At 33.7% G+C, this 26695-nt stretch overlaps 1 protein-coding gene across 5 annotated transcripts; it reads left to right on the top strand.

Annotated features, from left to right (window-relative positions):
• The first annotated feature begins 585 nt into the window (after window positions 1-585).
• LOC105220863 (sialin) lies at window positions 586-21510 on the top strand. 5 transcript variants are annotated; one of them, XM_011197396.3, is made up of 7 exons: window positions 586-843; window positions 16333-16576; window positions 19427-19730; window positions 19806-19919; window positions 20033-20459; window positions 20521-20797; window positions 20862-21510. In XM_011197396.3, the coding sequence occupies exons 2-7, from the start codon at window positions 16512-16514 to the stop codon at window positions 21199-21201; spliced, it is 1527 nt and encodes a 508-aa protein (XP_011195698.2). In that variant the 5' UTR covers window positions 586-843; window positions 16333-16511; the 3' UTR covers window positions 21202-21510. The 5 variants fall into 5 exon arrangements, with proteins under 5 accessions (XP_011195698.2, XP_011195702.2, XP_011195699.2 ...); XM_011197400.3 differs by having other exon boundaries at window positions 586-849; XM_011197397.3 differs by lacking the exon at window positions 586-843 and adding an exon at window positions 1209-1348.
• The last annotated feature ends 5185 nt before the right edge of the window (window positions 21511-26695 follow it).

Below are 26695 nucleotides of genomic sequence, written 5' to 3'. Positions count from 1 at the left end.
GCACAGATATTTTCAACAGCACTATGTATGTGCTGCTCTGCGCTGTTGTTTTTGTGCTAATTCATGCTTTATGATGCTTATGGTAGGGATTATGACTTCAAAATCGACACTTTCACTCTTGCCAAAGCACAAATTATCTTTATGATCTAACGGTTAATTGCTTAACAATCTTTTTTGAGGGGGTACATACATATAAATAAAGATTTATGTATATGAGTTGATATGGATATGTGTGTAAGCGTGGATTGATAAGACGCATACGCCATGGTGTACTTAGAACATCAAAATTCTTGTTGTGTGTGTGTGCCTCACTGTGTCCATGTGCGTTTACCACCAAGTCGCTACGCTAAATTCTGATAAGCCATATATTAATGAAAAGTTTATTTTGCTTTTTTTTTGTTTTTGTTTTTTTGCTTTATAGTGTCTCGTAAAACCAGTTGGGGAAGAGATTAATTACGCCAATGTGTTGGTCTACGTATTTAGCTATCAATAAAACAAAGCGTTCAACAAGCGATCAAGCGCCCAAACGTCGCGGCAAAGTCAAGTCAAAAGCGTCGAGTGACTTTGTAGAAAAGAAAGTTGGCCGACAATAGTTCCAGACGGTCGCTCAGTCGCTTTTTGAGACTCTTACGCTGAAGGCGGTGTAACGCGCTTGTGGTTTTCAGCACTGCACTAGTTGTTGTTGTACTGAAATTTAGTTGTTGTTGTACTCAAATTTAGTTGTTGTTATATTCAAATTAAGTTGTTGTTGTACTCATTTATAAAGTACCGCGAACATAACTCCGAAGTTGTAACAACAAGACGGTGGCGGCGGCGCTAATAATCAATTGGATTCATATATTGGTAAGAGTAAGTGTACGCAGGCGGAATTTGAAATTAAACAAAAATTTTGTTTGCCTTATTAACATAAGACGAGACCTGTGTTTTCAGTTATCAGGTAATTTAGGCAAGTTGTTGTTGTTGTTGTATATACAGCTGTTCGCGTAGACATGTGTAAGTTTGTAGCAAAGCTTGTTCGGCTTGAAATGCCTGTGGCTTTATGACACGCTTTTATATGATACATATATAATATATCTACATATATATATGTACCTCGTGAGCGTAGCTTTGTCTGCTAGCAAGCCGAAGCCGGAGCAATTTTTCAGCAATCAGTGCACTTGCACAGCTGAGCCGCGACAAACGTGTTTCAATCGAGGCGGTTTCAAAACAAAAAACGATCGCGAAGCATCTTGTCTCTTTCGTTAGTAACGGTTTGGCGGAAAAGTACTCAGCGAGCGGTTCTGCGCGTGTGCAATTCTTGTGGTGATCTTAAGCTTGTGGCGCATAGACAAAGGAAAAGTATACAAGTGTAGGTCAATTATTAACACTTAAGTATGCAGATTTTTTGAAATTTTAATCAAAATACCAAAAATGTTAGAAAACTGAGCTCTTCTTGATTAATAATTGGCTTGACTTGGCTTATTAATTAATATTTTGGTTGGAGTGCAAGTGCGAGGGTGCAGAGTGTGACTTGTTAACTCTTATTATTCAAAATGTGTAGAGAAAATCGCAAATTTTAATTTACCAAATATAAAAATAACTTCGGCAAAAGTTGAACTTCGCAAAGTTCAGCCTGGAGGGAGACACGCGAAATATCTAAAAAATTAGGTTAATGATATTAAATAACTACGGGTTTTGCTAACTAATTATATGTGCAAAAATAGTAGCAAAAAGTACAAATAATACTATTGATTATCTTTTGTGAGTGTGAAAATTATGCATGGACAGACATACATATATACACGTGTAACTAATTTTGCATTTAAAATATATGGGAAAAAAATAAAATAATACTCGTAAATTACAAAAATTGTAGCTTCAATGAAACAATAAAAAATAATAAAATTAAATGAAAACATATTTTTTCTGTAATGTAAAAAAAAAAAACAAATAAAACAGAGAAAAGCATAAAAAAAAACAAAATATTAAAAAAATTACTATATAAGATTTAAGTAAAATATTAAAAAAAAAAATTATAATTTTTTAGTTACTATGAAAATACGATACAAGCTCAAACAAAATATTTTTTTTTTAAATAAAAGAAATTTTTAATATAACGCAACTTAATTAAGTGGTTAGGGGTGGTCAGAGAGTCGAAAAAAATGAGTATTTTAGGTAATTTTTTTGCCATTAAATCATGTTATTTTACAAAAGTAATAATATAGCATTATTACACAATGCTTTGACTTGTAATCACCAAAATTTGGAAAAATTATAATTTCCAAAGTTATAGCTGTTTGTGTTGACCCAGTTCCGAAAAAATACCTTTGAGATGCATCTAACAATCGGTCAATCGGACTTTTACTTTATAAATAGATAATCCTGAAGCTTTTTTGTTTTTCAAAAATTAACAAAATGGCGCTCACAGGAAATTTTTTTAAAGATTTTTGGGGAAAAAATAAACAGTTGATTGGTCTTAAAAAATCGAAATTTTTGAAATACAAAAAAAGCTTCGATCAGGCCTAGCATAATAATGTATTCTAAAAGCTGTATAAATTTCATTAAACTCTACAGAGCGGTTTTCGAGTTACAGTTGTCACCAGTTCAATAAACAAAGTTTTGAGAAAAACGCATTGAAAGTTTCACACTAGCGTTTTGGAGTGCCTGAGCGCTCTTTGTTATTTGTCGAATAACTCGAAAAGTAACTATCAGATCAACTTCAAATTTTCAGAGAATATTTTTAAGATATTACATTTAACGAAAATGCAAAATTGATTTTTTGAAAATCCTGACTACCCCCAACCCCTTAAAGTAATAAAATATTTTTTTATAACTTGGGTCTATTAATATTAACATAAATTTAAATAAAAAATAAAATTTTATAAAGTTGTGAAAATTAAGTAAAAAGAAAAATTCGCAAATTTTATATAAAATTTTTCTTACTAAAAATACTAATTTTTTTTTATTATAAATATAATCAATTTCAAATACATACAAAACTAAATAAGTTGTTTAATAAATTTTATTTTTTTTTAATAATTTATTTACAAACAAAAGGTACAACAAATAGTTTTTAATTGAAAAAGAAAATTTTATAAAAAATTGATATACCTAAGAGTAATGTTTTAAAATTTAGAAAAAATAAAAAAATAATTGCATAAAACAATTAAATCAATTAATTTAAAGTCATAAAAAATAGTTTAAATAAAAATATATAAAAACAAGTAAGGAAGGGCTAATTTCGGGTGTAACCGAACATTTTATACTCTCGCAATTTATTTATTTAACTTGATTAATATAATACACAATTTGACCCACATATTCGTCATATACATATATCTATTGTATAAAGTCCATTGAAAGTTGGAAACCCCAATATGAGGTTGGAAGCACCGAGGTCCTAATGTTCGATATATGGGGCCTTGAAAACCTATGGTCCGATTTCGGTGATTTTTAGAATGGGGCTGCCACAGTATTAACATAGTATTTGTGCAAAGCTCTGCACCGATATCTTCACTAGTACTTACTTTATAAAGGGTGATTTTTTAAGAGCTTGATAACTTTTTTTGCAAAATCTCATCGGTTCTTTATTTGAAACGTTAGATTGGTTCATGACATTTACTTTTTGAAGATAATTTCATTTAAATGTTGACCGCGGCTGCGTCTTAGGTGGTCCATTCGGAAAGTCCAATTTTGGGCAACTTTTTCGAGCATTTCGGCCGGAATAGCCCGAATTTCTTCGGAAATGTTGTCTTCCAAAGCTGGAATAGTTGCTGGCTTATTTCTGGAGACTTTAGACTTGACGTAGCCCCACAAAAAATAGTCTAAAGGCGTTAAATCGCATGATCTTGGTGGCCAACTTACGGGTCCATTTCTTGAGATGAATTGTTCTCCGAAGTTTTCCCTCAAAATGGCCATAGAATCGCGAGCTGTGTGGCATGTAGCGCCATCTTGTTGAAACCACATGTCAACCAAGTTCAGTTCTTCCATTTTTGGCAACAAAAAGTTTGTTAGCATCGAACGATAGCGATCGCCATTCACCGTAACGTTGCGTCCAACAGCATCTTTGAAAAAATACGGTCCAATGATTCCACCAGCGTACAAACCACACCAAACAGTGCATTTTTCGGGATGCATGGGCAGTTCTTGAACGGCTTCTGGTTGCTCTTCACCCCAAATGCGGCAATTTTGCTTATTTACGTAGCCATTCAACCAGAAATGAGCCTCATCGCTGAACAAAATTTGTCGATAAAAAAGCGGATTTTCTGCCAACTTTTCTAGGGCCCATTCAATGATTTGCAAGCGTTGCTCGTTAGTAAGTCTATTCATGATGAAATGTCAAAGCATACTGAGCATCTTTCTCTTTGACACCATGTCTGAAATCCCACGTGATCTGTCAAATACTAATGCATGAAAATCCTAACCTCAAAAAAATCACCCGTTATATTGTAAAGTAAACGGTTCAGATCGTCTTCAAAGTTCTGGTATATAGGAAGTAGGCGTGGTTGTGAAGCGATTTGGCATATTTTCACAACATATCATTGGGATGTGATCGGTCGAGTAGTTCCTTAGATATGGTTTTTGACCCATATGTGGGCGATGCCACGTCCATTTTCCATTTTGTAAAAAAAAATTTAGTGTTTCTGACGTTTTTCCTTAGTGAGTTAACCCACTTTTAGTAGTTTTCAACCTAACTTTTGTATGGGAGGTGGGCGTGGTTATGATCAGATTTCTTTCATTTTTGGACTGTATTAGGAAGTGGGTAAAAAAACGACTGCAGACAGTTTGGTTTATATAGCTCTATTGGTTTGCGAGATATGTACAAAAAACTTAGTAGGGGGCGGGGCCACGCCCACTTTCCCAAAAAAACTACATCCAAATATGCCCCTTCATAGTGCGATCCTTCATACCAAATTTTATTTCCATAACTTTATTTATGGTTTAATTATGGCCCTTTATGTGATTTCGGTTTTCGCCATTTTGTGTTCGTAGCAGTGGTCCGATTTTGCTCATTTTCGAAAGCAACCTTCCTATGGTGCCTAGAAATAAGTGTGCCAAGTTTCATCAAGATATCTTAATTTTTACTCAAGTTACAGCTTGCACAGACGAACGGACGGACGGACGGACAGACAGACATTCGGATTTGAACTCCACTCTTCACCCTGATCACTTTGGTATATATAACCCTATATCTAACTCGTTTAGTTTTGGGTGTTACAAACAACCGTTATGTGAACAAAACTATAATACTCTCTTTAGCAACATTTGTTGCGAGAGTATAATTAATAAATATCTAATATCAGATAATTTAATGGGAAATAATTTTAGATCAACGTTAAAACCAAAATTAATAATATTTATATCAATGCTGGATTAGCTTTAGTCAAGGTTATTTTTTCAGGTTAGAACTAATTAAGGATGAGGTCGGTCTCAGAGACTAAAAACAAGGGTATTTTTACAATTTTTTTATAAATATATAAACCCAAACTCGCCCAACCTAAGCACTTCTCCCGCCCAACCAACGCGTGGGCAGCAATTCGCAAGCGAAATTTCACTTATACAATTATTTATTTCATTTTAACAATTCAGCATATCAAAACTACGTAATTGAACAGTATTTTGTGAAATTTTTATTTAAAAGATTCGAAAACTCAACCATTGGTTCCAAAAATAAAAAAATAATACTGCCGTGGACAGCATATCCTATTATTGATATAAAAATATTTCAATAGTACATGGATAAATTTCGTTATTGAACGAAGGAAAAAACAAAAATATTTGCATTTGAAGTTTTGACAGCTTTTGAACAAAAAAAAAACTAATAATAATAATTTTTCAATTTCGTTATTCAAAGAACTACATTGCTTTAAAAACACCGTAAGAGTTAAAAATATGGTATGCCTTGCCCAAGATTATGCATGTTGTGACTTTAACTTTTTCAACTATTAAGATAACCTTAACTACAAAGAGAATTGGACTTCATTTAATTATAACACTCAGTTATCATTAATTAATTTTTGTTTTAATTTCACTTTCTGCAAGTTATATAACACTTTCAAATTTACTACAGCATAGTTCCCATAAAATTTATAAGCACAAACCTCATTAGTCTTTAACATTCACTATGCCGTAATGGAGGCTTGGTAGATTTTAATAAATGACTTTAATTTACTACTTCTTTGCTCATTATGTTAGCGCGCTGTTTTCAATGTGAAGGCAATAACAAAATGATCCAATTAAATTTTTTACCAGAGAGTATGTAGATACCTCATTAGTGTGGTATAAACGAGTAGAGTACTATCTGTACTTGATTTTGCCAGTCTATTTGAATTATACCAGTTGATTGTTCGATTCACAACTATCTAAGGTTAACGGCTGTTATGCTTGAATGAAAGTATGTGGAATTTATCTTTTAAAAAATATAGATAATAACTTTTAGATAATTAAAAACTGTAGTCCTACACACATTTTAGAAAATGTATATAATAGGGATACCACCCTTCTTTAATAACTCTCAAAAAATAAGCGTATTTTTCTATTTTCTCCGTGTTATTTTGGACCATTCCTTAATTTACACCATATAAGTACTTTATAGAGTTAAGTTGTGATGACTTGTAGTGGGACTACAACTATAAATTTTACAGTTCTCAGTTTCCACACGCTCGAAACAGGGTGTGTTTTTTATTACTTTGTAGTATTTCTCAGATTTTTTTTATTTCTGGCTTATAAATTCTTTTCGCTTTTTCAATTGAGAATAAAAAATATTTAAATGAAATTAGTACTGATATGTACTGGTGAGTATGTGACCGGAACGATTCCATCTGGTCACATACAAAAATAAAATTTTATTTATTTATTTGTAAAGTAAAACTTGAAGGCATATCACCTAAGGGAAGCTTCTTTGTAGTTAGCGTGAGGTTAGTACTTGTAGTAGGAATTATGAATATCATTTTGATCGTATTTATTTCTCATGGAATTATCATAGCTTTATTTAATTAAGGTGAGATCCTCAGGATCGCTTATGAAAGCTGCGGTGAAAGCTTCAGGTAAATAGTGGAATTTTTGCGCATAATTTTTAATTTATTGCTGATAATATAATATTAAACACCAAATATTCGAGACTTTGAGGTTTTGAGTAAATTCCGGATGTAGAAGAACTGATAAAGTGGATAAAATAAAAATTGAAATCAAAGAGAAAACTGGTTTTGTATTGCAATTTCGACATGTGGTGTAGATATGTACACATATACATATATCACCTATCTGGATATTTCAAATTTATTGTATTATAATTGATTATTTTGCCTTCAGCTAATGCGAATTGGATATGTAATATACTGTCTATATACATTATTATAGGTAAACAAGTATCTCATATCATTATATATGCATTACTGAATCTTGGTTCAAAGCACATTTGAAAAAATAAAAATAAAACAATAATAAATCACTGACAATTGCTACCAAAAAATGTTGGTATTGTAATTATTTTTTAATATTTTTTTTTTTTGCTTTATGTATGTGAAGAAGAATCACTGAACTATTCGAAAAGTTGTTGATAAAATATTTTTTTCACCTAAATAAAAAAATTGCAACTTCTTGAATCTAAAATCTGATGCTCATAGCAACAACAATAACAATTTTACGAGAAATATTGAAAAATAAATCTCACATTGGTGCTCGCTCATTAAGCAAGGCTAGCAACTCAATTAACTTCTTTTGCATTCCGAAAAAAATTCGCAAGAAACTCTTAAAGCCTTTGTTAAGCTTTTTACCATTTTTTATAATTTAAAAATTAAATTCGCTATTTATTAATATAACTGTATTCAATTAACACCAAGTGAGTGACGTACTTGCGTCTGTTTGTATGGGTATTTATTTGACAGCAACAATTGCAGTTGTTGACATTTATTTTGAGACGTTGAACTTTATTGCATGTGCAATGCATGTGTACGAGTATTAACTGCAAAAAAAAACATTAAAAAATAAAATAAAATAAAATTGAAATTCTCAGAAGTCACGCGTAAAATGTACAAGCTGTGCTAATAACACATCGAAAACGACGAAATATTGGCTTAACACAAAAAAACCCCTTCAACCAGTTTATTTTTCATCGGAAAATTCATAAAATATTAAAGACAGTTTACTGAAACTTGAAATAGATAGCTAGAAGTCGGCTGACATGATTTAGCGTAAAACTGGCTGTATTAAAACGGCCTAAAAACTTGTACTCTGTACAATAATCTTCTTTATATTTGAAGAAGAAGCGATTGATAAGTTACTTCAGTGAACTCAATTAGGCTTGCTGAAGCTTTAAATTATTTGATGATTTAAAACCTTATAGCCCTTTCACACAGGAGCTAATGTTCAATTAAACTGCTTGTGTTCGATTAAAACGCTGATTTAGCTCGAATTACAGCACAAAATAAAAATTTCATTGTTCCAATATTAATTTTTAATTGAATTTTAATCGACTTGAAAATGAAATGCAACTCTGCGACAAAGACCGTATTTGTATTATATATTTACGTTCTTTGTCTGCGATTGGCTGAAATTTTTGATAACATAAGCTACGGTGGATGTCGCTGCTAAAAATAGCAATGAAACTTACCAACTTCTTATGAAAAGCAAAAACAAAAATTTATAACAGCTGATCGATTAACGAGTAGCCGGCAGAGTGAAGGAAAAAAATGGTTTCGGAATTTTAATTGATCCATCAATTTGGCTGTGTAAAAGCGCTATTTGACAACGGCGAAAACGTTAAGAGCTTTCAAAGCAATCAAGCTTAGTTAACTTTTAAAGCACTCCGAAGTATATACCATTGAAGCAGAGTTACATTACAGAACTCCGTCACTTTATTTCTACTTGGCGTGTTGAAATGCCGGTTTTCTGTGATTTCTAAAACTTCTACTGGTTCGAGAAATCTTTATGTACCGACGAATTGTTTCGAAAAAATTTGATTCCTGTGTTGAGTTAATTGCTGAGTTGATCGAAGATATTACATTCAAGATTGCACAAACTCAATCTAGCGAATACTCGACGATAGCGTCGGATGCTTCTATCTCGCTTTCTTTGAGACTACTTTGACTGTTGGCGACCATCGAAACGTTCAGGCTCACCGTTTATATACATATAGATCATAGAATGTGCTACATTGCAAAACTTGGCACGTGTCGGATGTCATTTGGTAAAAATGTTTACAAATTAATAGCTATTAAATAGCTTTATATAAGAGTTATTATTGAATTATATTACTTTATGACAAATAAATTAATGGCCTTACTATGTATATGGTATCTTAATGATTTGGTTTTATTTCCTAAAAATGATTTATTGATTTATCGCTGCTATTGGCTACGGCGATAACTTTCCTTGAATGAAAGAGTTATCAATAGCTGTTGAGATTATAAAATCTGCATACAATATACAGCTGTTGTCAAAATAATAGAAGTGCTATTGCATATCTAATTCTTATTGTTGTAGTTTTTGGGTTGTAGAAATTTCTTCTAAAGTCAACTAGACGTTGGTCTATGCACCATTGAGCTAGATCTCTAGTGGAGAATTTCACATGACTGATTGGAAGAGCACCTGCAGTGATCTATGGTTATGTCGTTATTATAAATATATGAGTCATTACGAAAGTTGTTCTAATTATATTAAATAAAAATTCAAACAATTACTTACCTCATGCACCATAAATTTCAATTTGTTAAAAAAATAAATAAATTATTTGCTTTACAAATTCTATTTAAAAAATCCGGAATTCTCGTGCGTTAATACACTATATTTACATATTTTTTATCAATAGGCATTTAAAACAAACAAACACGCGGTTTTTTATATAAGAAATTAGGAACTGTTTGGTCTTTGGTTATATGATGTTGGTTGATAAATTTTACAATATTTTCGTTGAACAATTATTAGTTTTTCATGGGTCGAATCGAATCGAACAAAAAATTAGTACAAATTACCTAAATTGGTATAATTAAAAATATTTTTAAAATTATTTTTTATATTATTATTGTACTTTCAAACCTGTGGAGTAGCGATTAAAACAAACAACTGGTATAAATTATATAAACTGGTATATAAAAATATCTAGGTTTTAAGCCACTCTTGAAAAATCGACACGTATCCCAGTCAAATAATTATATGTGCATTTCTGCATTTGTTTATATTTCTTATTCACAGTAATTTTTTTGATTTCGGTAAAAGTGGACTAAAAGGTTGATATGTTACCGTTACTATGCAACGAAAATTGTTTCATACTTTTCTCGTTCGTTGTACAGTTACATTAAGAATGTGCTTGTGAATTGGGTATTGCATAGTAAATATTTATGTGTGCAAAATCAGTTTAGCGGATCTTTCTTACTGATAGTGTCGCAGCAAAAACTTTTTTTGCTAAAATTTGTTTTCAAAATTATTGCAGGTGCATTAACTTAATGAATTATTAAAAATTTGATTACATTTACCCCATTAATTATGGTATAGTGCGACGCAGCGGACGAAAAACAACATTGTTGAGCGGTGCGAAAGGACCTAGTTATGGACCTAGTTAAGAGAGAAAATCACCATAAATATAATTTTTCCAATTATACATAAAAATCAGTTTCTGAAACACACCTCCATGGCACCTAAACCAACGCTAAAGAAATACACAATAAAGCACATTTGAGGTTTGCAAATAAATACCAATTCTGTGCCGATGAGTGATACGAGTAGAATACGGCACCTTGATTACATGGGCTGCATTTTGCTGCTGTGGAAAGCTATCTACATGTTTTATATTCACTCAAATAAATGCTAATATCAAAGTAGATCTTTTGGACAGCGAGTTAATAAAATTTGCTGGCAATATTTATGGCATATAACTGGACATATCGAAAGGATAACGCTTCAATCCAAACGAAGAACATCTTTAACGACCGGAAAATTCCCGTATTACAATGTGCAGCATTTAGTTCGAACCTTAATCCTATTGAGGATCTCTGGGGGAACCTCTCTGCTCCTGTTTTCCAAAACGGAAAGCATTTTGAGACAGTACGTCACCTTAAATTAGCCATAAAGCAAGAATTTGCCAATATTTAATTAACTATTCTACACTCAGTAGTTAATTCTCTGATTAAGGGGCTTAATTTAGTTTTAAAATGTAAGTACAATTCTACTGACTATTAAAATAAACATTTATTTCAGTTAAACTCAAATGTATAGGCTTTACTGGTAAAAATAGTAAATAGTAAAATGCACATATAAATACTTACTATTAGCCTAAACTTCAATTCTGTTTTATAGTTAAAAAAAATATTTAATATTGGGTTTATAAATTAAAATATCGTATACATTAATAATAACAAACCTGCATACTCAGAAATATTTTGCAATTTTGTAATCTTTAATTTTTTTTTTTGCAAAAAGTTCATGCACATATAATTATTTGACTGAGGTATTATATTATTCTCCTGTATTAAGTGCAAATCTAGCAGGTTGTTAATCGAACAATCGATTATACCAATTCACAAAAACTGGTATAATAAAAAAATTAAAAAGAGACACGCATTTTGCTAATCTCTCATTAAAGTCACATGCGTTGCATTTCCTACTGGGTGTATGACGTTTATGATTTTATTTAGTGCAATTTGACTGTGATTATATTTATTATATTTAGTGCTTGTCTGTTTACTCGTCAGTGTATTTTTTTTTTTTTTTGGTTTTGACATTGCATGTTGGCAATTTAAAGAAAGACTCAAAAGGTTGCGAAATGCACATAAGCAGATAAATACAACAACTACAAATACAAATTGCATAATTTCCTTTAAAAAAGCACAGTTATTTACCTACAAAGCTACTTATGTGCATGCAATGCCATTTCTACTGTCTTGTTACTTTTATTGTTATTGTTGTTTGCATTTATATATATAGCTGCCAGGCACTTAATGAAATTGCCTACTGGCAGTGTGCGCATTAGTTAATGAGTATAAATGCATGTGCATGTATTGTTGTAAAATAAACTAACTGCACTACTGGCAGTCGCAATCATTCACATCAACTGAATATTTATCTAAAACCATTTTTTGTGATTTGCGAGCGAAATGTCAATAACAATTGTCATAATTTTGAAAAACATGCAAATCCGCTGGCTCGGCACGTGGGTCGCCCGCTTTATGGTTATTTGTTTAGTTTTTTATTATTGTTTTTGGTTTTTATATTTTTTTATTATAATTTTTGTTGTTTTTGCTTTCTTTCTGCTTGATAAATTCCATTGCTGATAACTGTCAAGCAGATTAGCCTAATCGCAATTGACTGAGGGAAATTTTTGATATATACTTGTAGATTGGCGGGGAGATTTCCGTCATTTAGAGATTTGCTAATCGAAATACGTGTGTACATAGAAATATAAATGCAAACATATACCTAATAAAAATTTATAGACAGATAGGAATGTTCCTAAGTGCAGTTAAGATAGCGGAGATTAGTCAGCGCTGGGAGTTGTAGTGTAACTAGATACCATAATTTGGCATAAAATCGCATATAAAATACTGCAAATACTACAAATTGATCAATTAACCGGCCTCGATTAAAACGCTGATTAAGATCGATTTACCATTCAAAATAAAAATCTGATTTTTCTACATTAATTTTTAATTGAACGTTAATCGACTTGAAAATGAAATGCAACTCTGCGACAAAGACCCAATTTGTGGTTATATATACATTCATTGTCTGTGAGTTGTTGTTCACGCTATAAGACGGTAGATGTCGGTGCTATTAATAGCAATCAGCTGATGAAACTCACCAACTTCTTATGAAAAGCAAAAACAAAAGTGTATAACAGCTAATCGATTATCGAGTAGCCGACAGTGTGAAGGGCAAAAACTGGTTTCTCAATCAAAATTTTAATTGAACAATTAAATTGACTGTGTGAAAAGGATATAAGATTCATAATTCAGGATATTTAGACCTAATCTTCAAAAGATGCCTGTAAAAATGTAAGGGCTAAATGACAATTAGTTCGTGAGTTATAGTTCCGAACAGCAAATATGAGCACGGAAGACCAACGCAGGTCGTTAACACAAATGAAAAGAAAATAACTTTGATTAACATATGTTCTCTATATTTGAGCCCCTCGAGCTCATGATAGATCCAACCCAAATAAGATCCCGTTATACAATGACAAGGGAGAAGAGAAATGTGTCAGACGCGTGACGATTTTGTTTAGACTTTCATGGATCACCTGACAAATGGATGCCTTCCCCGTTGCCATGTGTACACTTTTCGCCTTCGTTTCAAGTGCTGTTAATTGTTCTATCTCGAAAAAAAATTTGTGAAAAAATAATAGTTCAAACAATTAGCTTTCCATAAATTTACTTTTTATATTTAATGATGATTTCTGACCTAAGCCTGGTAAAAAAACTTGTATGGATTTAATATATAAAATAATAATATATGTAAATATAAAAATCGAAATGTTTACTTTTATTTATTATTTTATTTTATTATTAGAGTTAAAATAATTATTTTAACATTTGTACATGGATTATTTGCTCACGCCTAAAGTTGTGCAATATAATTAACACTGTAATTGAATGTAAATAGAATGCATTAGGCTCATTAGTGTTAATTAAGTAATTATACACACACTTTCATATTTATTTTATAGGCTTTGTAACTTTGGTGTTATTTATTTAATTGCCTCATAATACAAAGAGTCCTGTCTTTGCTGAGCTATCTCACTTAGTAGCCGTTATATTAGGTATTTCTCTTCCACCATTTTGTCTTTTGAATTTCGCGACTATGTATAAAGCGCTGCAGAGTTCGTATCTGTCAATAGTATACAACTTTGAAAGGTCTTGACATAACCTGCAAACGACGCCATGCATGATTAGTTTGGATATTGCGTTCAACAGTTATAGACGTGTAAACATAGAGTTCACTAACGCCGAAATTAGCGCTATTTTAAAGTTTTCCTTCGTTAAAGGCAAATCCGCTAGAGAAACGTTCCGTGAGATTAATGGTGTTTTGGGGGATGGTACTCTATCACTTCGAACTGCGAAGAGCGGGTGAGAACGACACCATGGATAAGCCGGCGGAAGACCTGCGACGAAGAATACCGATCAAATCATGGACAACATCGATTTAGACCGACATGTGACATCTCGTGACATCGTCCAGGAGATGGGAGTTAGTTACCAAACAATTTTAAACCATCTGCAGAAGGCTGGATACACAAAAAAGCTTGATGTTTGGGTGCCGCATGATTTGACGCAAAAAAACCTTCTGGACCGAATCAACGCCTGCGATATGTAGCTGAAACGTAACAAACTCGACCCATTTTTGTAGCGGATTGTGACTGGCGACGAAATATGGATCACATACGACAATATCAAGTGAAAACGGTCGTGGTAGAAAGCCGGTGAATCGTCCCAAACAGTGGCCAAGTCGGGATTGACGGCCAGGAAGGTTTTGCTGTGTGTTTGGTGAGATTCGAAGGGAGTCATCCACTATGAGCTGCTGCCATATGGCCATACGATTAATTCTACCATCTACTGCGAACAACTGGACCGCTTGAAGCAGGCGGTCGACTAGAAGCGTCCAGAATTGGCCAACAGAAAGGGTGCAGTGTTCCACCAGGACAACGCCAGACCACACACTTCGTTGATGACTCGTCCGAAGATAGGGGAGCTCGGATAGAAGGTTTTAAGTGATTACCACTTGTTTCTGTCCATGGCCCTTGGTGGTGTAAAGTTGAATTAAAAAGAGGCTTGAAAAATTGCTGTCCGACCTTTTGGTCGGAAGGGAGATATGCCAACCAAATATATGACATTACTGGATGAGCGATGGAAATCATACATAGGGAAAAGTGTTCTCTGAATTTAGTTATTTTCGGTACCAAGTAAAGTACGTTCTGTGATGAGTATTTCATTCACTTTGAGCTCTTTATATTCATTTACCCAGCTAAAAGTCCAACAATTTAACCAAATGGGGGGTATTTTGAATTCTGTTAGTCTTTCCGATTTGCGTCAAATATTTCGAACAAAGAGTTGTCACAAATAATCGTCCCTGTCATAATATTTGATTTCGTCTAAATTTTAGTTCAAGTTTATTTTCTTTTTCAATTACTAACATTCTCTGCGATCACACACATTTAACGGATACACGCTTATCAGTTATTTCATATTTATACTCGAGCATAAATATTTATTTACCAAACTCACGAGCGATTTTTGACAATTTTCGTGCAAATTATGCTGGCAAAACCAAATGTATGAGTGTGTTTAACAATTTCTAGAGAAAATATTTGCTTTATTAATAATAGCAAATGTATGTATGTAAGAAGAGGTCTATTACCAGAAAACAGCTGTGCTGAAAAGTAATCACACATTTGCTAGTAAAATGCAGCACATTTATTTATAAATTTATAAATTATTTTAGTAAAGTATACACTCGCGTGTTTATATAATGGGTGTAAGAAATAAAATAATAATAAAAGGCAGACAAACAAACAGTTTAAGTTAAGTTGAGTGAAGTGAAGTTAAGTCCAAGTCAAGTCATGCCAATTGAAGTAAATTAAAGTAAAGTAAAGTCAAGTCATATCAATTCAAGTAAATTAAAGTAAAGTAAAGTCAAGTCATATCAATTCAAGTAAATCGAAGTAAAGTAAAGTCATGTAAAGTGAAGTCAAGTCATGTCAATTCAAGTAAATTAAAGAAAAGTAAAGTCAAGTCAAGTCAAGTCATATCAATTCAAGTAAATCAAAGTAAAGTAAAGTCATGTAAAGTGAAGTCAAGTCATGTCAATTCAAGTAAATTAAAGTCAAGTCAAGTCAAGTCAAGTCATATCAATTCAAGTAAATTAAAGTGAAGTGAAGTCAAGTCAAGTCAAGTCAAGTCATATCAATTCAACTAAATTAAAGTAAAGTCAAGTCAAGTCAAGGCATATCAATTCAAGTAAATCAAAGTAAAGTAAAGTCATGTAAAGTGAAGTCAAGTCATGTCAATTCAAGTAATGTCAAGTCAAGTCAAGTCAATTCAAGTAAATTAAAGTCATGTAAAGTCAAGTCAAGTCAAATCAAGCCAAGTCAAGTCATGTCAATTCAAATAAATTAAAGTAAAGTCACGTTGAGTTCGTAAAAGCGACATAACGGTACTATCTGAACTGTCTTTATAAAAAATAGCACTAAGATCTTAAAAAATCAGTTTTAATCAATTTTCAATTCTATTATTAATAAAATTAACTGGCAACTCCTCCAGCTTTCTTTGCTCTAAAATAAATCTAAAATTTAAAACATATGTCTAGAAATTTATTTATAAATTTTTTATATTTATTTTAACAAAAAACTCTTGTCTTTAATTAAAGGAAATGCTGCGCGCATGAGTTAATCAGAAGTTCACAGTTTGCACAAAAACACCGAAACAACAAACATAAAGCGACGAATTGCTCAACATTTTCTGGTTTATAGCGCAATTATAAAATCAGCGTTACTTGTGCAAATTAATTAAATCGTAAACCGCGTAAAGGGAAGCCACTAAACCGCAATGGAGGACGTTGTAAAAACCGAAAAATTCAATGGACACAAAATGGAGATTGCACACCATGATCCGTAAGTCATTCGGTTGTACAGTCTTATGAGACGCAAATTAACATTTAATAGCTTTAATATACATACATACATATATTATTTCTGCTACTCCTTCTGTCCACTTTTCATTTTCTTTCGCCTACCCTCGTAAACATTTTATTATTACTTAATATCTGCATAACTGAAAACCGTCACTTCGTCATTAGCCCGCCGCTTTGAATAAGAAAAAAAGTTGTTTGACCAGAAAGCCAATTCACTTCAGACCGCCAGCTGAATAGACAAATGTTCCGCATGTCTCATGCATGATCAATAAGATAATGAGCATAGATATGTATGTATATATAGCGGTAACTTTCGATACATTGCTGAGCACAGTATGTCACTTTCGAAAAATGTATACATAAAATTTTTTAAAAAGATGTGTTCACTTATACGCGTGTGTAGTAGCATACACTTTATGTAATATTGCATTAATTTAATAAAATTCTTAACAGGTGGCAACACCTTTCAAATTTAATTTCAACTAAATTCGTGCCTCGAAACTATTTTTTACTTAGCTAAATTGTAATAATTCATGTATTGCATCAATATCATAGAAAATATTTTTTAAAACAGGTGGCAACACCTTTCAAAATTAAAAAAAATACCTCAAACTATTTTATAAGTTATCTAAATTGCAATATTCGACATTCCTAAATATTTTTTGTTGGTTAGCCATATATTAATAATTCATTTGAAAATAATAATTAATTGAAATTAACAGTTGAAACAGGTGGCAACCCTATTAAAATTAAATTTCAAGCTTCACAGATATTTTTTAAATTTTTTAAAAGATCGTAAAAAGCTAAAAAATTAGATAATTTTTTCATAAAATTTTTAAAGAAAAAGACCATTGTGCCGCCTCAACTCAAGCAAGAACAATGTAGCTGGTAAAAGAAATATTTGCGTTCAACAAAGAATTGCAACCAGCTTATGTGCAGAGTCTGCAATATTTACATATATATAAACATAATATTTTTAACTACCGACATCTATTATATAATAAATATGTATGTAAATAGAGCATATATATTTAAATATGTATGTATCTAGTAATGTTACTAAAAATAAAACAAATCGCTAAAAACCAGTTACTTAACTATGCAAAAGCAAAAACAATGACAACAATATACGCTAACCAATTTTTCCCATTCACCCGTTCATTAAACCTGCCGCTGAGCGGCGGGTAAACATAAGCACACTGAAGCTCGCTGTTGTCTTGACGAAAGCGAAAGTTAGACGGAATTGTCTAGTACAACTGTGGACTTAAGCACAGTAAATGTAAATGTAATGTTATTTAGGTACTGGAACTGTTTACATGAGTGCAATTCTGAACTTTGTGTGTGGTAAGCAGTCAGCCTTGAATGCCGTTGCAGCTGATTAAACACGGTGGTTTGGTATGTGCGCCACCCACAAAGCTTTGTAACATTCAACGGCACGCCAATAGACTATAATGAACTGCGTCATTCTTTTATTAAGCTGTTTTTGAGTTTTTATTCAGGGCTTTGAGCAAATTTTGAAATTAGATAAAGGCTCAATTAGAACTTAATTGAATGGAAAATTATAAGTAGAAACCCTGTAAGCTTATACATAGAAGAATGAAGTGAAACAGAGGAAATACATTGTCTTAAAAGTAGGAAAATAGTAACTTAAATGGAGTGCGTTGGAACATATATGTCTTAGTTGATTCAACTAATTGGCAACGATCGACTACAAAATGAGAAACAGTTTGTACGCCAATTACGATTAGATGTAAGAAGAGATAAACGCTTTTACCACAACATAAGACATTCGTCATAGAAATGCTATAAAAAATAGAGCATGTGTATAATATTAATTCAACGCCTCTAATTGAGTGAACATGATGTCATCCAAACATTCTGACTTCCTATAGCTACTGTGAAAAGTTCATTTTTAATGTAGAAAATAGTCCAATAAAAATACATTACTCAAATGAGAGTGATTAAATTTGAATTCCAATTAAATTAGCTCAATTTAACTAATTGAATAATCAAAAACTTAATTGCTTCAGAAAATATACCATTTTTTAGCATAGAAAAAGAAACAACAACAAAAGAGTTTGATAAAACGGAAAATTAATAAATGTAAATGCTAATTGAGTAAGCATAATTAAGCCAATATGAATAACAAACTGGGCATAATTTACAGCTTAATTAACTCAAACTGGATAAATTTATTGTTTTTTATTACAATAATTATTTTTAACAAATTTACTATCAATTAATTGTAAAGTACTAATTGAGTGCGCCTAATTGAATAATAATATAATTGAGTCTATACGAATACAAACTTGACCTTATTTACAGTTTCATTCTTTTAATCTGGATTAGGATATTGGTTTTTATTTGAGAGAAAAAATCTTTAACAAATTTATTATCAATTAATTGATGTACTAATTGAGTGCGCCTAATTGAGTATTTATAAATATTCAACTTAATTACTGCAAAAACATTTTAAAGGGCTTACTGTTATTATGACAATTAAATTACTAATTGCACAAATTTATTAGAATTGTGACTCAAGTAAGAGAAAGTAGAGGCCCATTTCATACTGTAAGTTTTTCCCAGAAGAACCCTTGTAATATTTTAAGGAACATAATGAATAAATTAAGTAAAAGATAATGCCATCATTCACGAATCTTAAGATTCTCCCACCGATTATTTTTTTTTAATATTTATTGATAACTACTACTACATTTTGAAATGGAATCTATTGCGAAAATTTACATATAAATGAAATTTATTTTAAAAATTCTATCATTCACAATATTCAGATTAATTAATTGCGACACTCTCTTCACACTTCCCACAGCACCGAAATCGTTGAAGCCGAACCACTCTCTTGGAAATTTTGGAAGAAGCGTCGCTATGTGGTCGTCTTCTTGGCATTCCTTGGATTCTTCAATGTTTACTCGCTGCGCGTTAACCTTAGCGTCGCGATCGTGGCAATGACTGAGAATCGCACAGTAATCGACGACGCTGGCAATGTCTCATATGAACAAGATTTTCCTTGGGATTCAAAGCAGAAAGGTCTGATATTGAGTTCATTCTTCTATGGTTACATAACAACACAGTTCATTGGTGGTTTTATTGGCGCCAAAATTGGTGGCAACATTGTGAGTAGCTGCGCATGCGCTTGGAGTTTTTGTTGTAAATAATCACATATTACTTTTTGTTTGCGTGTCGTTTAGGTATTTGGCTTGGGTATCGGTACCACCGCTCTGTTGACGCTACTCACACCCTTGGCCGCTAAGCATAGCTTGGAAATGTTCCTTTTTGTGCGCATCATTGAAGGTGTTTTTGAGGTGAATATCAATTGAGTTTATAAAATAGAAGAATCGAGGCTTTTACTACATGGTCTTCAAGCCATTTTGAGACTTATTTGTCTAATTACAAATCTTTCTCCAACTCCTTCCAGGGTGTCACCTTCCCCTGCATACACGCTGTATGGTCGCGTTGGTCACCACCTTTGGAGCGTTCGCGTATGGCCTCCATTGCATTTGCTGGTAACTACGCTGGTACCGTTATAGCTATGCCTTCTTCGGGTCTCTTAGCGTCGGCTTATGGCTGGGAGAGCGTCTTCTATGTATTCGGCACAATCGGTTTAATATGGTTCCTCGTTTGGATATTGGTAGTGCGTTCAGGTCCGGATCGTGATCGTTTCTGCTCGGACGATGAACGTGAATATATTCAAAAGAAAATCGGTTATAACGGCAATAAGGAAATTAAACATCCCTGGAAGGCGATATTTACCTCGAAACCATTTTATGCTATCATCGCTTCACATTTCTCCGAGAATTGGGGTTTCTACACGCTGCTCACGCAATTGCCCACATTTTTAAAAGGTTTGTACACATATTATTTCAGAAAATAGTTTTGTGATTTCGATATTTTTCTGCTTTTTAGATACCCTCAACTTCAATCTGGATAAGACTGGCTTTGTTTCTGCTGTGCCGTACCTAGCTATGGGCATATTGCTCGGTGTCTCCGGCTACTTAGCTGATTGGCTGCAAATCAAAAAAATTCTGACGACCACGCAAGTGCGTCGCTACTTCAACTGCGCTGCCTTCCTCGCACAGACCGTCTTCATGATTCTCACCGCCTACTTATTGGATCCAATCTGGTCGGTTGTGTGCATCACTATTGCTGTCGGTTTGGGTGCCTTCGCGTGGTCTGGTTTCGCGTGAGTACTTTAACCGTTTTTCGTTATCTTTTCTCAAATTCATTACATTTCTAATCCATTTCAGTGTCAACCATCTCGATATTGCACCGCAACATGCCAGCGTTTTGATGGGCATCGGTAATACATTCGCCACCATTCCCGGCATTGTCAGCCCCATGCTGACCGGCTATTTAGTCACGAATCAAACAGCTGAAGAATGGAAGGCAGTGTTCTTCATTTCGGCTGGTGTCTATCTCATCGGTTGTCTCATCTATTGGTTCTGGGCTTCGGGTGAACTGCAAGAATGGGCGAAGACACCCGAACAAAAGGCGGGAGAGGCTGAGCAGCGTCAACGTATCGCATTGGCTAACAGTAATGGCAAGGAAGGTTATGTGAATGCCGCAGCTGAATTGAAGGAGCAATAATCGATATTTATAAACAAACATACATAAATACATGTATATATAAATATATAAATACATATGTATGTACATATCTATGTATACATACGGAAAAGTTGTGATACAGCATGTAAGAAGCAGCGTAGAGGCGAATATTGTAGGCGAATATTGTAACCCTATGAAGTTGTCGTGATGAATTGATATTTAGTTAAACGTAGACAGTTGTTTGTAGTTATATGCGTAGTTTAAGTGTAATTATGGAATGAACAATTCTTATTTGAGCGACTTTAAAAATTAAATATATAAAATACCTAGTATTCTTAAAAAAACTTACTTTGGTCTTGACTTATTTGACGGCCTAAAAGTAGGCAACGATATTTGCAATAGCACAAAGCTGCTACCCTGCTGGAAATTGAGAGGTGAGGTACAACTACAATTTGTGAAGTAATTAGTAACGGTAAGTAGTAAAATTTGAAGTAAAAAATAAGAAGAATCTGCGTTTTAGAAGTGTCTAAGAGCCAAAGAGACTTTATCGATAAAGAAGCAGTTAACAGTTCGGTAACAAAATGAAGTTGTACCCTCGGACACTGTGAGCAATGTGGTGGCCGAAAGGCCTGACCAAGAAGTTGAACCTGAAGCCGAAAAACTCTCTATTTCGCACTACAATTTTTATCAGTTTATGATATCCTCCCATCTGTGATGAATTTGATTCTGAGGACAAAATTGTATTGTAGAAAGAACTTGGAAAAATTCAGCATATTACAAAAGAGGTTCTGCTAGTATCTATACAATGGACAATTCTAACTTACAATGCACTGATCTAAACAGGCTTGACGATGCTTTACCACAAATCTGGATTTCTTTTCTTATCTACGTGATCTACATATACATTAGGTTGGCAAATATCTCCATTCCTTCCTTTTTGTCTTTTGAATTTCGCGGCTATGTATAAAGCGCTACAGAGCTCGTATCTGGCAAGACTATACATCTTTGAATGGTCTTGGCATAACCTACAAAACGACGCTATGTATGATTAGTTTGGATATTGCTTTCAACACTTATAGGCGTGTAATCATGGAGTTCACTAACGCCGAATTTCGTGCTATTTTAAAGTTTTCCTTCGTTTAATGCAAATCCGGAGAAACGCTCCGTGACATTCATGGTGTTTTGGGCGATGGTATTCTATCACTTTGAACTGCGGAGGAATGGTTTCGACAATTCAGAGCGGATGAAAACGACACCATGGATAAGCCAGCCGACGGAAGATCTGTGACGACGAATACCGATCAAATCATGGAAGACTTCGAGTTAGATCGGCATGTGGCATCTCGTGACATCGCCTAGGAGATGGGAGTTAGTCACCAAACCATTTTAAACCATCAGCAGAGTGCTGGATACACAAAAAAGCCTGAAGTTTGGGTGCCGCATGATTTGACGCAAAAAAACCCCTGCGATATGCTGCTATCAAGCGAAAACGGTCGTGGTCGAAGGCCGGTGAATCGTCTCAAAGAGTGGTCAAGACGTGATTAACGGCCAGGAAGGTTATGCAGTGTGTTTGGTGGGATTGGAAGGGAATTATCCACTATGAGGTGCTCCCATATGGCCAGACGTTTAATTTTACCATCTACTGCGAAGAACTGGACTGCTTGAGGCAGGTGATCGACCAGAAGCGTCCAGAATTGGTCAACAGGAAGGGTGTAGTGTTCCACCAGGACAACGCCAGACCACACACTTCGTTGATGACTCGTCAGAAGTTATGGGAGCTCGGATGGAATTATTTAATCGCATCCACCATATAGCCCGGGCATAGCGCCAAGTGATTACCAACTGTTCCTGTCCATGGCGAACGCCCTTGGTGGTGTAAAGTTGAGCTCAAATGAGGGTTGGGAAAGGTGCCTGTCCCAGTTCTTCGCAAATAAGGCGGGGGGCTACTACCAGAGGGGTATTATGAAGTTACCGTCTAGATGGAAACAGATTATCGAACGAAACGGCGCATATTTGAACTAAATCCGAACACTGTAAAATTTTATATAAAGCATTGAACAAAGAGCAAAAAAAGCGGAGCAGATATTTGCTAATGTAATATTACATATTATGTCAATTAAAGTCTATATAAAGTTAGGTGTTATGGCGAATTCCCGATCGGAAAATTCATTGGTACAATTACAGACAAGTGCTCTTGTTACGAAACAAATAGCACGCATATTCCGGAAAAGCATCTTGATTCCTTCGAAAATCTGTTAAATCGAAATATTTCCATTCCTGCCGCCTCATCAAAAAGTATGGGGCCCATATTGCTTTTACCTCACTCTTACGAATGCAGGAAGAGTAAGGAAGAAAGTTAGGGAATACAAACTCGGGAATTGGAACACAGAAAAAATTTTGGTTCAGAATGGAAGATGACTGAACGCAGATCTTGTACTGGTGAGAGATCAATCTTATAAATATTACTACCAGAGGTAGCCCACATACTGGCTGTTAGGTCAACAGCAGTTCGCTAACCGGACTGATGTGAGGCCGACGGATCTCCAATCCAAACGCTTTCTGTTCAATTAAGACAAAATTTAGTAATAGAATATAGCAAGCTGGACTTAAAAAAGACATAGAAGAGTACGCAAAGAATGAAGCAAATAATTGATAAAGGATTTTGCTAACATTTTGTATATATTCAGAGAAATTATAAACAAGATGAAGACTATTTGTACAGACAATGTCATTAGAAATTCTATGTGGCATTATAGAACATAAAGTGGTTGCCAGACCTTCTGAAGGTAGCCAGGTCGTTTTCTCGTAAGCGAACTACAAAGAATCCCCTAAAATTATAATCTGAAAATCCTCTTCAAAGAACAAAGAATTATGGAGCATATGTTTCTACAGCTTAGATATGTTTGGTGAAATAATTTGAGTTTGAACGGTGACAAATACCATTGAAGAAAGCCTTTGTCTTGTGTCTTCAAAACACTATTTTTCCCACTTACTCGTTACATCAAAAGGTTCTAGTGGACTCTCAAAGACAGATACACATTAATAGTCTCTAAAAAAAGAACAATACTTGAAGTAAATTGGATCGTTAGTCAATAATCTGTCAGTATTGTCACTCTATAAACAATTCTTACAGCGATTCTCTGCAATATTTCATAGCTGCAAATCAATATTATCGAAAAACTAACAAATCAAAAGTCACAACATGTGAAAAAGCAAAAAAAAAAGTAATAGTAAAATTTGACCAACAAAAACACTAAAAATAGTAAATACAAAATCACAACAAAAACAAACAAAATATTGAAACAACAAAACACAAAGGCCAATACACTCGGTTGGCGTGAAAAATGCCGTGCAAAAGAGTTCATATTTACAAAATGTTTTGTGAAAAAAAAATTTAAGCGCAGCTAATAAAAATACACAACAACAACAACAACCACACATACACACACATATATGAAATATAATTTAGTGTGTTTGTTGTTACGATGTATCCTACACACATTTTTAAATACAAATTGTAAGCACAAAACAATTCACTCGCCGCGGCTGAATTTGGCACAACGCCAGCTTCCAACAACAACAACAACAACAAGCCAGAATTTTATCGAAATTAATTGGCAAATTTTTGGAATTCCAACGCAAAATGAGCGAAACAGCGAGGTGTACACATCATCAGCAGCGGAAAATGAGTTGGAACATTGGGCCGTCGGGCAGCTACCACAGGCGGAGGCGGTGGCCGGGCGTTGTAAGGTGTTGAAGGGTGTTTACATTAGCCAGCTACAATGTGTATGGCGTTGTAATAATGTATTTAAGGGTCTAATTTAGATTTTTGTTTGTATGTCTTCTGGCGATTGCGTGGGCCCACTCTTGAGGGACTTTGTGGCAATTATAGTTGTTGGGTGTTTATATTTTTGGCTGTTCGCTTACAAAAATATACGCAAGAATGTATTTTAAATGTAAATTTTACACGATTAGTTCTGGTGTGATTTAATTTATCATGGTGCGTAGGTGGTTTATAAGTTTAGTAATTTATGATACCGTGCAATCTGCACATTTGGGTCTTAAGTTGTCCGTTTTTATTGCAGATTATTCACATTTCTCATTATTTTTTTTGAGAGATAGTCCCTTCGGAATTCAAGGGCAATATCATACTAAATACTAAAATAATATGTATTTATACGCTCACTTTACCCAAAATATTCTTCTTCTGCTATAAACATCAGCTACCATAATGAAGATATCTTCTGACCTGAAACCTTTGAACATATTTGAATAGTGTGAACTCGTAAAGAGGCCAATAGATTTCTCATAAAATCCATAATTCTTTGGTAAAAAATAAATGTCTTTTATTGAGTTAGGGCTTTCTATGAAGCGGTAACAACGATAAACTCATAAATTTGTTCTTAATTTGCTGTTAGTGTTGACCTAAAGACGTATGCTCTGAACACCGATTAGTTGACATCCCGCAGAAAGAGATTCCAAAGCTTCATGCACTAGGAAACAAATTTAATAAAACTTGGGCTTACAATGCAATGGTTTGGAAGTTCAGAGTGCCCTGCAATTTATTAAAAATAATTTGTTCACATTGTGCCACTTCAGATTGAGAGTTCGAACTCCTACATATATGCAATCTAAGAGATATAATTTCATCCCGATCAAATTTAGTTACTTCTTCTTGGCCAAAATAATGTTGTAAAGATGCCCCAGCCTCCATATTAGCGAGACATGTTTCCGATACCTTTATCCTTTTTCCAAAAATATAGAAAACCTTAACTAGAGCCTCGTTTTGCAAGAATAGATGAAATCGCTGAAAGAGCTAAAATCAAATTTGAAAAGTATTTCGACGATTGAGGAATGTTGTCTGACACAAAAATAATTTTCAAAGGTTTTTATATCCTTGATATAAATTGACCGAAATGATCAGGATGACGAGACGAGTTGAAATCCAACGGATAACTTGAGTAAAAATTAAGAAATTTTAACGAAACTTGGTACATATGTTCCTTGGGACCGTGAGAGGGTTGCTGTTGAAAACGGGCGAAATCGGACACTGACCGCCCACATAATGGCGAAAACCGAAAAAACATAAAGTGTCATAACTAAGCCATAAATGAAATTATAAAAGTAAAATTTGGTACAAAGGATCGCATTTGGCAGCGGCATAATTGGATGTAATTTTTTGGGGAATTAAACACGCCCACCTCCCAAACAAAGGTTATATGGAAAATTGCTAAAAATGCGTTAACTCACTAACGGAAAACGTCAGAAACATTAAATTTTATAGAAAAAATGGTAGAGAAGAGCTGCACTCAGATTTTTGTAAAAAATGGAAAATAAGCGTCGCCTATTTTAATTTATATTTATGGGTCAAAAACCATATCTCGAAAACTACTCGACCGATTTCAATTAAATTCGGTATATAATAGTCCCTTGACACCCTGATGACACGTATAACGAATGGATGAAATCGGTTCACAACCACGACTACTTCCCATATAACTCAATTTGGAATTCCATCTGATTCCTTCACTTT

Source organism: Zeugodacus cucurbitae, chromosome 4 (assembly GCF_028554725.1).
Source record: "Zeugodacus cucurbitae isolate PBARC_wt_2022May chromosome 4, idZeuCucr1.2, whole genome shotgun sequence".
Lineage (NCBI taxonomy): Eukaryota > Metazoa > Arthropoda > Insecta > Diptera > Tephritidae > Zeugodacus > Zeugodacus cucurbitae.
Note: the sequence above shows the minus strand (reverse complement) of the source record. Positions and strands in the feature narration are given on the sequence as shown.

Coding starts and splice junctions, on each gene's coding strand:
- LOC105220863 (XM_011197396.3), top strand. CDS start 16,512: ATGGAGGACGTTGTAAAAACCGAAAAATTCAATGGACACAAAATGGAG. Junction 19,920..20,032: donor TCATTGAAGGTGTTTTTGAG/GTGAATATCAAT, acceptor AACTCCTTCCAG/GGTGTCACCTTCCCCTGCAT. Junction 20,460..20,520: donor ATTGCCCACATTTTTAAAAG/GTTTGTACACAT, acceptor TCTGCTTTTTAG/ATACCCTCAACTTCAATCTG.